The 14,860-nt window shown below is 47.2% G+C and overlaps 1 protein-coding gene across 1 annotated transcript in view; it reads right to left on the bottom strand.

Moving 5' to 3' along the window:
• Window positions 1-7,537, bottom strand: part of Gna14 (G protein subunit alpha 14) — a 145,372-nt gene extending 137,835 nt beyond the window's left edge. Inside the window, exon 1 of the mRNA XM_075973635.1 lies at window positions 6,930-7,537. Coding sequence (XP_075829750.1) covers window positions 6,930-7,053 — 124 coding nt within the window. The 5' untranslated portion in view covers window positions 7,054-7,537. The remainder of the gene's footprint in view (window positions 1-6,929) is intronic.
• Window positions 7,538-14,860: the final 7,323 nt, after the last annotated feature.

Here is a 14,860-nt window from a genome sequence, read left to right as displayed (position 1 = left end):
ACCACCAATACTTTAGCGAGAGATGATTAATATATAAAACAAGGCCTTTAAGGTCCAATCTAAAAGGACTAGACTCCCTGCGGGAGGACGAGAAAACACCAGGACTGGACATGCACGGCTGAAAGGCTGCAGGAGGACATGACAGGGCTCCTGTCTACAAGCCAAAGAAGAAAGCCTCAAGATTAAACAAAACTGCCTGCACCTTGACCCGTGGACTCCAGCTTTCAGACTGGGAGAAAATCAATTCCCATTGCCCAAACCTCTCAACCTGTGCTATTTTATCATGGTCGCTCTGCCAGAAGGTTATAATTAAGTACCACTTCCGCTTCTTTCCAGAAAGTTCCACGATGAAGTCTATGTTCAAGTCTATGTCAGGGTGACTGGAAACACTCAATGCTTCACCATGCCTCAAAGAGCACTGAAGTCAAAGGAAGACAATTCCTTCATTTGATTGTTATTGTCCAGAAATGAAGTTTTCTACATTGAAAACACTACCCATGATGGTGTTTGATTATTTGTTTTATTTTTTCACAGAAATTCATTGCCATGTAATTCATGTTCATCCTACAAAGATTAGAAAACAGAGAACATAAAAGTTCCTCCATCATCGCTTTAGCTATTTTTATATGGTTAGTTTTATGTCAACTTAACGCAAGCTAGAGTCGACTGAGTGGAAGGAGCTTCAATTGAAAAAAAAAAGCCTCCATAAGACGAGGCTGTCCACAAGCAAGTAGGGCATTCTCTTAATTAGTGATTGATAGGGAAGGGCCAAACCTTTTACAGGTGGTGATGATCCTGGGTTCTATAAGAAAGCAGGCCAAGCAAGCCATGATGAGCAACTGAGTAAGCAGCTCTCCTCCATGGCCTTTGCATCAGCTCCTGGTGTAGGAAGGTCTTCTTTCTATGTGTTGCTTTCATTGGTCAAATAAAGAAACTGCCTAGGCCTTTTGATAGGGCAAAACTTAGATAGGCGGGGAAAAGAGAACTGAATGCTGGGAGGAAGCAGGTAGGCAGAGAGCCGACCACCATGAAGTTGCCAGGTCAGACATGCTGAATCTTTCCTGGTAAGCTATGGCCTTGTGGTGACATACAGATCATTAGAAATGGGTTGAATCAAGATGTGAGAGTTAGCCAATAAGAGGCTAGAGCTAATGGGCCAGGCAGCAATTTAATTAATACAGATCTCCATGTGGATTAAGCAAGCCGGGAGGCAGGACGCGGCCCCCTCCTCCATACAACAAGCTCCTGCCTCCAGGTCCCTGCCCTTTTTGAGTTTCTGTCCTGACTTCCTTCAGTGATGAATAGTGATGTGGAAGTGTAAGCCAAGTAAATCCCTTCCTTCCCAAGTCACCAAAACAATGGTAACTCTTTAAGACAATCATTTGTGCAGAGAGCCGTTGTCTTGGGATCTGCCTCCCATGAAGGCCTTGCACATGTTTTGTTTAGGTGAAATGCAGAAATCATGTCAGGCCTCTAGCCCCCTCACCTCCATGTGGTGTTAAAGAAGAAAAAAACTGATCAAAAGAATAGAGTTTCCAGCCTGGAGAGAGACCTGCCATTTAAACTGGTCTGGGTAGCTCACACGACTAGGGGACCACCCCAAGAAGGCAGGTCCACTTTAGGCTATACTACAGAGAGGTGATACAATTAGTCCTTTGATGAGATACTGTACTTTTTCTTCCCAGAATTCCTATGTAGCTTGTAAATTCACTTTTTTTTTGATTATTAGAAAAGCATAACTTTTCTTTCTCTTTTTGAAGCATGCTGTCCTCAACCACTGAAGCTTTTTTCTCAATACTGTGGACCTCCTTAGTATCCCCAGAGCAGCGGTTCTCCATCTGTAGGTCGCAATCCCTTTGGAGGTCAAACAACCCTTCACGGGGATGACCTATGACCATTGGAAAACACCGATATTTGCATAACCATTCATAATAGTAGCAAAATTATAGTTATGAAGTAGAAACAAAGATAATTTTATGGCTGGGGGTCTCCACAATATGAACTTATTAAAGGGTCGCAGCATCAGGAGCTCATGACACTGCTCTAGAGCCTCCCCTTCCCACCATGGCCGCTTGTCTGTCAGCCTGTCTGACCTCCACCTGAAACAGAACTGTCTGTTTCTCCTCCTTTCCTCCCCTCTCCCTCTCCAGGAAGTTGCTGAGCTTTTACATTTTGTCCTCCCTGGTTTTCCCTTTTCTCTCCTCCTACTTTTCCTCCTCTCCTTCCCCTCTTCTCCTCTCCTTTTTTAAACTAATAAAATCGTCCTTGAGCTAGTTTGAGCCCCCACCCCAAGACAGGGTTTCTTTGTACACCTGGCTGTCCTGACAAGGCTGACCTTGAACTCAGAGATCTGCCTGTCTCTACCTCCAAAGTGCTGGAATTAAAGGTGTGTAACACCACCACATGGCTTTGAGTCCATTTTTAAAGAGGGGAACCCTGATTTCCCCTGGATCAGTAGTGCCCAGCCAGATTCCCAGTCTGTGCCCAGCCAGAAATGGGTCTTGGAGACTGCAGGGAGCAGCCGGTGGTTGAGTGCTGCTCTGCCCTTGCATAGATATTCAATCTCAGGGCACATTCCTGCAGTGATTGCACAGAAGTCCCAGAAACGCTTACGTGTCCTTTGCTGGACCTGGAATGTTGCAGCTGCCCTGTGGCCCTAGGCTTCAGTCCCAGCTCTCAGCAAGCCCGAGGCTGGCCTGTGGGCTGTTCTCCAAAGGGGGAACCTGAAGAGAATCCCTCGGTTCCCCGGGAGAAGCATCATGAGAAGGTGGCCACAGACCATTGGCAGACTGTAGTTACCCAAAGATAAATCCCAGAAACCTTGGCACTCAGAAGAACACATCAATGAGAAGCCCTGTAAGCTACCCCCAGGGCATGCTAGGCTATGTTGTACTGACAAGCTTTTGTATCCACCCTCACTACACAGGAAACTCTACTCTAGGAGAGAACATGTCTACTCGGTAACCAGCCAAGACGGCCTCTGATAAAAGGGACTTGGGATCTGTGGCCAGGCCTCCGTGTTCAGTTACCCACATCCATTCACCCAGTGCACCAAGATCCACAGTCTGTTGACTTCATCTTCCCTGCCCAGGCCATGCTTCTGCCGCTGCCACCAGCCCCCTCTCCAAGAGTGGCATATAAGGATGGAGCCTGAACATGTGGTTCCCCCTGTAGGAAGTTGGGGACCACTCTGGATGCTGAATAGTCACAGATACCCCTCCAGGATGTAGGGTGGACTACAGGTCGGTGGGAGGGAGCAATGAGGCCTTGTTCTTCACGTTTTCACAGCCATTCCACCAGGAAGCTACTGGGCCAGACCTGATCTGTCTCCAGATAGGACCATTTCACAGGACCACAGGAGTGAGCATATGGGGGTAACAGCCCTTGTTTAGAGCAAGCCAGAGCCGCAAGACAGTGCATCCTAGCTGCTGAAGGCAGATGTGGAGGTAAAGGAAATGGGACAAATAGAGAGAGGCCTTTCAGGCTCCTCGGTATCCTTGGTGACCCAGGACATCAGAGTGGGCTCCCAGCTCGGGACAGTCCTCACAGGGCTGCTGAAGCACCAATGACGTAATGGCCTATGAAGAAGCTCGACCAGGCCTGAGTGTCCTGCCGGGACCAGGATCCCTACCAGAGGTAGGAAAGGTGCCGACGTCTCAAGAGTGAAGCCCCTTGACGGCGCCCAGGTTTCACTCTGAGGATCCCTACATCAGCAACCCACCCAATTCTGCCCAGTTCAGAGGGGCATGGGCTCATCGCGCAGCTAAGTAGAAAGCCTGTCGTGGTTCCGATTGGGAAGTGAAGTCACCGATGGGTGTCGGGCCACAAGGGCCACAGTCCATAAAGCACTTTGTTCCCTCCAGCGGTTCTCCTCTTCCCCTAGGTTTAAAGCCTCAAGACTAGCCAAGGTGCCACCCAACCTTAAGACAGGAATTCAAGGCTGCTGGCACCTCTACCCACCAGGGCATCCCCGGCGCTCTCAGCACGTCCTGCCCTGGTCAGAGCTAGGGGCCGCTTTCCGCAGCAGCTGGTGGGTCAGAGGGAGCTAGCTGTGCCGGGGGTCCTTTTCTCAAGGAGCTGCTGCTGCTGCTATCTCTGGGTTGAGTACCCTGAGCTCTGCTGACCTGAGCATCCTGTCTGCGGCCACAGACCTCACGGAAGTCTCAGTTTCTTGTTAGGCAAAATGGCCTTTGGCTCTGCATCTGTCTTTAAGAACGCCATACGCCTTTGGTTCAGCCCCAGCCTCTGCATCAAGGAACTGGGAGGTTTTGTCTGTGGTCTGACAAGGATGTTAGTATGGAGGAATGTCCATTCCTTTCCCATTCCAGCCACAGGGGCCTGTGGAATATTAAGCTCCCAGGCGCATGATTCAGAAGCACAAGTCCAAGCTCCACTTCCCACGGGTGTACAGGACACGTATTGCCTTCACTTTTCCACCAGTGTTATTATACCTGTTTGTTTTGGTCCAATTTTATCCAATTAGAAGACCTTTCTTTCTACTTAATTTAACTGTATCCTTTATTTTCTTCATCTCCTCCTGCTGAGAAAAGATTCCGCCAACATCTTGCAACCACTAGCTGTAACCAGACAGCATCTTGGGTCCCTCAGTATTGGGGAGTGACCTAGGCTTGTGCTAAGCACCGTCAGGACTCTGCTACTCTGTGTCCACTTCAGAAACACCCTTGCCCTGGCTGCAGACACTCTCATCACTGTGAGAGCCCATGACTTCTGGAAACATAACTCCACGCAGGATCCCAAAGTCCCGTGTGTGAAGTGGGGCTTTTATACCTGAGACACGTGATCAGTGAAGGATCTGATCCAGTCACTCTAGAAACTCTGGTGAAATTTCCACTCTGTGATTTCAGATAGAATAGCACATACCCTTCCCTGACTGCTGAAACTTTTGAGTCACAGCCAATCCATTTAGCTTGAGAATTGGTCTGTGCTTTAATCCTCTAAAGATAGAAAGAATTTGAGCATTTAAGCCCATCCTTAAGGTTCTGGTAGCTCCATGGGATTTGAAACTGTACCTTGAATGGGAAAATTGTCACCATAATAATTTACAGTCCCATCTGGGAGAAGGGAGCACAGAGTACTTCAAAGGGTCAGGAGAACTGGAGCCAGGGCTAGGACAGCCTGAGGGGTTTGTTGCCTGGATTACACTTTAAGGCAAACGGTGTACCCTTGAGTGTTCCTTTTCTACTTTGTGTGTCTAAGTGTGTCAAACAGGTCTATTACCAACACATTATGGCTCAGTTTACTGCATAATCTGCCTTACAAGGAGCAGCATATGCCCAGCTCTTGGTATAGGCCGTACAATACTTCAAACATTGATATGAATCTACATATTTTAAAATGAATTAGAGTTTAGTCTGCCCTTGACAAGAAAAACTATGCATCTAAAGTCGAAGGGAGACATAATTAATTACCTTAGTATTAATCAAGCTACAAACTGCGACAGAGCACTCCACTTGACAAGCCCAGCTTGGTCGCAGCCTGCAGGGTTCAGTTAGAGCTCCCAGGCCCAGCCCAATTCTGGATGGGTAGCCCTGGCCGTGGGGGTGGAGAATGTACAGAGTCCCTTTCTTCCACCCTTACTTCATAATTCGCCCCCCTTAGGAAGCTCTTCCACTGACCCAAGCTCCCTCCCAGCCTCACAGTCTCCCGTTGGGCTTTCATGTTGGATCAAGTCTCTCCTCACTGGCTAAGACCCTGATAGTGAGCTAGGAGTCCTTCCTGCGGGGAATTTCCTCCGGCCTCAAAGGAGAGGCTGGCGTGTGGAATCTGGGTAGTCAGCTCTGTGGACTTGCAGGTCTGAGGAAAACTAGGCAGACCCTTTAAGCCCAGGACTAGGGGTTACCCAATAGAGGGCTCCCTTGTCTGGGTCTGAAGGCAGAACAGACTAAAAAGGCCTCTTCAGGTCAATCTTTTTCTCCTTCATTCTTGAAATGTGATTGCTTGAAGATAATTAAACACAGGGTAAAAGAGAGGACTCACTCCCGGAAGGATGGAGGAAACAAGTTGAAATATTTGCAGCTATTTAGGGGGGAACGGTGAAAGAAAAAGCCAGTATTCATCAGTGGATGGACCGCAGGACAGAGAGAGAGAAAGAGAGAGAGAGAGACAGAGACAGAGAGAGAGAGAGAGAGAGAGAGACAGAGAGAGAGACAGAGAGAGAGACAGAGAGACAGAGAGAGAGCCCTGCCTTGGGGAATGAATCGCCCCTTAAAGTCTTCTTTTTGTTTTGGAAACACTTCTGCAGAGACCTTCTAAAAGCCACTGGTCAACGAAGTTAACCAAGGTGGGCCAAGGGAGGGTTAAGCCTGTTCTCTCCTTGTGGACTCTGGAAGATCCCCGACAGAAGGCATTGTCGCTGCCAGAAGAGAGAGAGACTAGCGGTAGGGGCTTCACTTCCATGGCTCACCTCCTATCCTCAAGTTTGTCAGTTTCTGGAGTTAACTTTGTCAGTTCTTACTGTGAGGACAGAGCTTTCCCACATGACCTTACCTGGGCACCTGCACCAAACCCAAGGAAAGCAGAACCTAAACTGCGGGCAGTGCAGTTCCACACCACCTATCAACATCCAGGTTGGGGTTCTGCAGCAACCGACCTCCAGTGCTGGGAGCCCGGGGGGGGGGGGGGGGAGGACGAAGGATCAGTGCGGGGTGAGGCGGCGGAGGGGGGCAGTGGGACCGACAAGAGTCCAAAGGCTGAGGCTTAGCCGTGCTCTGGGATGTTGGGAGTCGGGGGTCGAAAGTGACCCAGCCCTAGGTGAAAAAGACCCGCGCCTAAGCCCGGAGGCGGCAGCATCTGTAAGCCGCAGAGGGACGGGAGGAAAGGACAGCGCGCCGCCGGGCTTGCACGGCGGGACGGGAAGGAGCCAGGACGCGAACATCGGGGCTGCCTGCCGGATAAACGCAGCCACTCACCCAGCAACAGCAGCTTGAGCTCACGGCGCGCGTCCTTCTTGTCGCGGCGAAGCTGCCGTTCGATCTCCGCGCTGATGCGCTGCGACTCTTTCTCCTCCGCAGACAGACAGCAGCAGCCGGCCATGGTTTGTCACTCCGACGGGGCGACAGGGACCCCCGCGCTTACCGCCGGGCCTCGCGGATTATCCGCTCCAGGCGCAGGGTTTAGAGAGGAAACACCTGAACTCACTATGGTTTGGAGTAAGAGGCCCCGACGGAGCTCCGATCTTAAACTTCTCGAAGGCAGTTCCTCCCGAGCTCCTATGCGGTCCTGGATCAGGCACCCAGCCCCTTCACTCCTGCGAAAAGAGCGAGCTAGGCTATGTGAATGGCGCGGTCTTCAAAAGACGCGCGCCTCCGGCAATGTAGCTCGGCACCCCGGTAGACAACACAAACCGCGAGAATCAAAAGTTGGGGGTCGGTGCGGCTGGGAGAGTAGTCTCTTCGGGTCTGGGGGGTGTAGCAGGCTAGCAGCAGGAGTGGCGTAGCTTTCAGTCAATGGACCAGCTTGCCTCTGCTTGCAAAGTTCCGAAAACCTCTGCAGTTACAGGAGACTTTCGCCGCCGACTGGAAGGTTCTTCCGTCACTGATGGCTCTAAGTGGCAGGAGGAGGCGGGGCGTCTCGAACCTACAGCCCTGGCGTCTGCGGGAGCTGCCCCTAAGCCTATTCCAGGCTAATGGTGTCTGGGAACAAAGGAAAACGAAGACGAAGAGGCTAGGGCGCAGAGCAGCCTCACACCTGCCTCCTTGGCAGTGGCGCCCTAGTGCAGGAAGGGCCACTTGCCAAACTTGCTGTAACCAGCAGGCGCTGGCTGCCAGGCCCTTCCCGCGGCCAGATCCGGGTTCGGACAGGTGAGGGAGTTTCGCCAACTCCCAGTCTCAGTGCCAGGGGCGGAGGCAGCGCACTAGTGGACCAGAATCAGGAGGCTGCAGCCAGGACACACACTGTGTGCTAATAGCTAGGCTCTGGTCTCCCCTCCCATTAGAAGCTGAGCCTTGCCCACCAGCCTCTCCACTGCTCACACTTGGGGTTCCTAGACCGGCTCACACTGCTTCCCGGATGCCCCAGTTCAGCTTGGGCTTGACGCAAGTCCTGGGTCAGCTCGCAGCCCGCCTGTCTAGTGTAGATGGACTGGGTGGCTCTGTTAGGAACCACAGCCTCCTCTGGGGTCGGGTAAAAGAGCAGGCAAGCTAGTTAACGCCTCCCAGCCGGTCCTACCTCCTGGCACCGGATGGGGGGCCGGGGATTGGAGGGGTGAGGGTGGAAAAACGTCTGACTGCTTTGCATTTGGTGATGGAAAAGAGTCATGCTTTGTAAAAAAGAGTTGGCACTTTCCCGACACACCTGGCAGTTCCCTGTCAACCCTGCAGTCAGGCTGCCGCCTTAGGACAGCTCCGGGAATGCCGCGTGTAAAATCTGAGCGCACCCTCGACAGCTCAAAGGAAAAGGCACGTTCCTTTATTGTATAAGATTGTTAAGCAAGTTGTACTCCTTGATTTTGTCTGTGCAGATTTTAAAGTGCAAAGTGAGAACAGAACAAGAGATCCTACGGACCACAGGGAAAAAACAAAACAAAAAACAAAAACCACCTTCTTTTTCTCCTCTTCAAGTCTGCATACGACGTGTGCACACCTACGGAATCCGACGCTAATGCTTTCCCTGTAAAGAGTTGAAGCAGGCGTGGGGCACTGAGGTCATTGTATAAGAACTTGGCAGCTACTGCTATCTGGCTGCAAAGTCTTGTTTACTTTACAGTTTAAGTGCGGACTAATCAGGCTTTAAAATACCCTAGTATTTTAGCTTCCTTCCAGGCATAAATTGACGGCAACAGTGACCCCTGCAGGAAAACGTCTGGGTTTTTCCTCAGCTTCTACAGACTGTTTTACAAGGGAGATCTCCACTGCTTGGAGGAGTCCAAATGAAGTCCCTATCATAATTTTTAGTTTCTCATGGATACTAAAACCAGAGAAAAATCTGAATTCCAAGTTAATTGGAACAACTGAAAGAGTCAGTCTCAAGTTACTAGCCTTCAAAAACAGATCATGGCAGACTGTCCCTAGTGAACTTGGTTGTACCTATCAAAAGCCCTCAGGGTTCCCATCTGCTTATCCAACCTGTAATCCTCCCATAGGATGTGACCCCGGAGAAGCCCCACAGTTTTGTAGGCAAAGGTTTTTTATCTTCAGATAACAAACAAAGAAACAAACAAAAAAAAAACCCTCAATGATGAGAATGTCAACAATAGGGAATAGGCCAAATTAACCACGTGGGCGATATTATGTTGCCACTAAGGTAATCAGTAACATTAAGTCACAATGAATAACAAACACCTTGTGATGTTTTGGTGAATGACAGACTGCATGTGTCATGATGGTCCCACTATTTCTCTCAGGGGTGGAGCTGCAGTTCAGTGGTAACGCACTTGCCTCCTGTGCATGTAACATCCAGCACCGAAAAGAAAACTCACATCACCAAATGATATCCGCGTGGATAAGAACACTCCAGAGCAGCCATGCACTGTTGGAGCTGATTAGCCACATATTCCTTAAACTCTCTTCCTCTTATTCATGCAGTTCTGCATAAGAATAACAAACAGGAGAGACCCCTCAAAATACACTCATCTGAAAAGACAAGGCACAAATATATAACCAGTAAGATGCAAATGGTATGGTGAGACTACACACCTGCATTTTTGAGAGCCTACACTACATATAGCAGAAAGGTGAGTTGCTCTGAGTCAAAACAGGCTGGCAGATTATCTACCACAAGTAACTCTAATTATCTGATAGAGTTATTTGTGACCCCTCCCATCGTATTTAGATTGCACTTTTATTAACTGTAAACAGAGCAATGGACTAGAATCCATTCAAAGGACTCACCCAACTCTAATATTCAGTTGTTTCTTGGATGATTTTCACACTTAGAAAAAGACATTAAGGGGCTGAAGAGCTGGCTCAGAAGTTCAGATCATTGGCTGCTCACCTAGAGGACTCTGGTTCAATTCCCAGCACCCATTTGGCAGCTCACAACCATATGTAACTACAGTTCCAGAGAATCCAACACCCTCTTCTCTTCTGGCTTCTGCACGTGCTACACAAATGTGGCGCACAGACATACATGTAGGCAAAACATTCATATAGAATTAAAGCGTTCATATAAAATCACCTTCATATAAAAACATACATATAAAATTAAAAATTAAAAACCAATTTAAAAAAGACAGTAAGAATGTAAACTTTAAGCGATTATTGGGCATCGTAAACTCCTGAGAACTATACAAAGGGATAACACAAGGCAGTTAGCTTCCTTTTCTGTATTTGTTTTTCTGTCCTCATCATCTCTAAGATCTAGGGCATAAGATCAGAATAATTTTATATCATGGTATTTGAAACGCTTTCCAGGAAAGGCTAACTTTGAAGAAAGCACTTAGACATGGAGAAGACTTTTCCTGCTCCTTCCCAGGCTGCTGCAGTTCCTCCTGAATCCTCATAGACTCCAGCGGGGCTGCTTCTGCCTGCCAAGAGCTGAGCTCTGTGGGTCACACAACTGCAGGAGTCTTCAGGATGTCCACGGAGTCTAGGTCAGTCTGATACAGGCACTGAAGATTCCAATGACGGGAAGTACTGAGATGTGCTCTACCAGAAAACTTAAAAGTTGAGCCTGCAACCCTGCTTCCCAGGAGCAGCATCCCTCTATGACAGAGTCCCCTTGTCTGCCATGCTAATGGGATCTCAGACAAATGTACTGTAGTCATCTACAGGCCTTGGTGAACCCCCTTTCCCTTTTCCAGGAATGCCATCTCTTATCTCGGGCAAAGTTAAGTCATTTCTTTTCCAAACACATCTCTTCTGAGAAGCCATCTTCACTCCTGCTGTGGGAAGTCCTTTTGTATATGTGTTGCTTTTATTGGCTAATGAAAAAAGAAGCTGCTTTTGGCCAATGGCTTAACAGAATAAAGCCAGGCTGGAAAAGATATATGTAGAGAGAGAGTAGGTAGAGTCAAAGCGATGCCATGTAGCCGCCACCCGGTAAGCCACAGCCACGTGGCTATACACAGGTTAACAGAAATGGGTTAGCCAAAGATATAAGAGCTAGCTAGCAATATGCTTAAGTGATTGGCCAAGCAGTGATTTAAATAACATAGTTTCTGAGTGGTAATTTTGAGACTGGGCAGCGGGAAACAAACAAGTGGCCTCCTACAACACACCCTTCACCAGAATCAAGGCCCACAGCTGCCTATGTTCATCCCATCCGACCCTAGCACACCTGTCTATCTCTGCTAATTCCTGTCACCCATGGGTAGTTTTTCTTGCTTAACCCACTAGTCTTATACTAGCAAAGCTTAGTTTACAACATAAAACTGAAACCAAGAAAAGAATCATCTAAGGAGAGAGAAAAGAAGGCTCTCATGGTAGAAGGCATCGATGATGATGATGGTGATGATGATATGAAGATGATGATGGTGATATGAAGATGGAGAAGGAGGATGCCAACCAAAAAATGTGCACTTTATTTCCAAAGAGCCTGAATGTGTTTGCTGGCCACTCTTCAGTTGCACCCTTAGAGAGGGTGATTGCCCCGATTCTAAGGCAGAGCTACAAGGGAAGGAACATCAGAGGGCTGGAAAGATGCCGTTCTCTTTGGGACATATATGACTTTAGAGTTTGAGAAGTACTGTATGATCCAGCTATACAGTTTCTAGGATCTGCCTGGAGCATGCTGTCACTGTATCACAGAGACTGCACATTCGTGTTCACTGCTGCACCGGTCATGGGATCAGCTTAGGAGTCAATCCTAGGAGTCTACCTACAGATAAATGGATTTTTATTAACATGATTGTGTGTGTGTGGGGGGGTCTTATTCAACCATAATGATGAATAAAAGCCTGCCGCCTACTGGAAAGATGAATGCAACAGCAATCACCACATTAAGCAAAAATAAACCAGACATTTGCACTTATTTGTGACTCCTAGAACTTTATATTAATATCTAAACATGGGGAGGGATAACAGGAAGGAGGGGACGAAGGAACTGGAAAGAAGGACAGAACACGAGAGGTGCATGTGACCACAGTCCACGATGCATTTGAAAGAAAAACTGTCTTGATGAAACACAGCACTATGTATGATGAATATATGTCAACAAACATGCTTTGAATTAAAGAAAAAAGAATTTAGAAAGAAGAGCATTAAAAAAAGACCCAGTGGAAGTGAGCAGAGCTAATCATCAAGTCAGTTTTCAAGCTGTGTTTGGGACTCATTGCTGGGAATGACCACTGTTTCTTTAAAGGAAGGAGTCAAAGTGCAGACAGACCATAATGAAGCCCATCCACATTCTGCCCCGGAACTCCAGAAGACTGTACTTGGGTGTGATTACCATAAGGGTGGCTTGAGTCCCCCGGCCTTCCCCTGTAGCCTCCTCGAGGGTCAGCTGCAGGTCCACAGGTGAAAACAGATGGCGTGTTGGTGGCTGTGTGGATGAGGAAATAATAGCGCACTGGTGTGCACAGCGTCTATTTCTCTATGGCAATTGGCATCTCAGCGTATTGTTCCAAAATACCCTCTGTTGGAAGGCTAGAAATTGTTTATTAAAAACTCCAACTGGAAGATCTAGAAAAAAATGGATGGAGAAGTCTGTCATCTAACATGTGTGACCATGAATGGACAGGCATGGCTCTCTTGAATCTGAATTTTCATCAGTGAAGGATCTCAAGAACATCAGAAATAGAAATCTATAAGAAGACCATCTGAAGATCTTTATTTTGTTGATTTTCTTTTCAGTGGTGCTCAAGTTTCATGCCCATTTCCTGTCTTCTCTTGGGGAAACAGATACTGCTAACCTAGTATATATACTTCTGCGATCATAAAATCATAGATCAGCGTAAATATGAACACACACTGGGGAATGCTGCCACCAGGAATGGCAATATGTTATCTCTATTCTTCCCCTCTACTCAGGAAAACCTCAGTCCCTCTGATTCATTCTGCTTGCAGCTGCATACGATTCCATGTTGTGAAGACGGTGTCCATCATCCACTTTGTCCACCTTAAAGCGTCTCTACTTTTGCTCAGTTTTGGCCAATAAAACAATCTGTAGCCATATCTTTGTCTATGGACCTTCACACACTATTGCTTTTATTTCTAGGGGATAGAGTCCCAGAAAAAAGTTGCCATGTTGTATATATAAAATTATATATGACATATTTAAAAATATTACAAAAATTAAATATGTGTATATATGTATATGTGTAACTTTATGTGTCTAATTATATATACATGTGTGTATACGTATGTATTATGTATATATGTATATGAATACGCACATTTTTATTTTAATAGATGTGGTCAGATTCCTCTCCCTCCCTGAAAAAAAAAAACTTTAACATTCTCAGCTGCTGCCAACAGCATAATCTCCCGTCTTCTACTTCCCTGCCAGCAATAAATACTGTTACTCATTAACTTTTGGCAGCTTGAAGGGAATAAAGTAATATTAAGGAGCTGTTTCCTTTGCTTCCTGTACTAGCTAGTGCCGTATCTGCCTCCCTGTGACTTGCTCATTCATTTCCTTTGCTCGTTTTTAAAAAAGTGGGTCATTTGTCTCCTTCTTGACAACCTGCAAACTCTTGAATAATGCATGTTGGCTCCTTGTCACCTGAATTACAAACTGGCAAATATGGTGTTTGCCTCCTTCTCCTACTTTTTTCCCTCTTGTTTGTTTATTTGGTTGGTTGGTTTTGAGACAAGTTCTCACTCTATAGCTCGAGATGGATGGGCTAGAACTTGTTATGTAGACCAGGCTGGTCTTGAACTCGCACTACCACTATAAAGTATCTGGTGTTTATTTTTGTGTGGTGATAGAGATAGGCCAGTTTTGTTTACTTCTAGCTGGATACCAGGCTGCTCTATCATACCTTCCACTGAGCATAGGCTTAGCTCGCTGTCTAAACCATCGTGGTCTGATGGCAGAAGGATGTGTTCTGTCACCTGAGAGGCAGGCCCGCTCCATGTCATCACACTCTTCCAGCTGTGTATCAACTTATTTTTCCATATAGACAGTCACCTGCCAATGTCCCTCCCTCAGCTTCACCCTAACCTTGAACTTCTGGACACACCAATTTGGATATCTAAGAGACATCTCAAGTTAAGAAATTTGAAACAAAATTCTGAATTTATTAACCACATCTCTTCTTTCTGACCTCGTTCCCATCTCAGCATCATCAGACACAATCTTAGCCCACCTACCCTTAGCAATTCTGGTCTCTTTCTTTAGTTGTATCCTAACATGTAAGAGCTCTTCAGCCACCAGCTCCAAGATGTCTTGCACATTGCATTTTTGTGAAAGGAGGCTACTGAGTTGACCTTAGAATGTCACATGTGGCTGTCAAGGGACAGTCTTTCCTATTTTTGTTGCCATCAGGTCTAAACAAGCTACCACCATCTCCAACCTGGCCTAAAAGTACAATTTTATGCCTGAAATTCCTGTTCCACTCTTGACTCTTTAAAACCCATCACAAGACAGACAGGACCACCATAATGCATACCCGCTAATCCCTAGATTCAAATTCTTCTATTAATTTCCTTCAGAGAACAAATTCTTTCTCTCAACCACGAAACTCCAAGCAACATAGTCATTTCCTGCCTCTTCCTGCTAACAGTCACCGTATTGAGCCCACTCCACCTCACCATGCCTTACCTCTCTGGACAGCTGCTGGCCCCTGTTGTCAGTATCATGACTTCTCCAGACCATGAAGTACCCTGTCTATGTCTGTCAATGCATCTCAACACCAATGGGATTCACTAAGTGTGGGCTTCCCTGACAACTTGGCTTGACATGGTCTACCCCACCATCCATGCCCATTTGTCATGGTGCCATAGTCCTGTACTTACACTGG

The sequence above is a fragment of the Microtus pennsylvanicus genome, chromosome 5 (assembly GCF_037038515.1).
Source record: "Microtus pennsylvanicus isolate mMicPen1 chromosome 5, mMicPen1.hap1, whole genome shotgun sequence".
NCBI classification, from domain to species: domain Eukaryota; kingdom Metazoa; phylum Chordata; class Mammalia; order Rodentia; family Cricetidae; genus Microtus; species Microtus pennsylvanicus.
The sequence above is the reverse complement of the archived record's forward strand: the minus strand, read 5'-3'. Positions and strand labels throughout refer to the sequence as shown.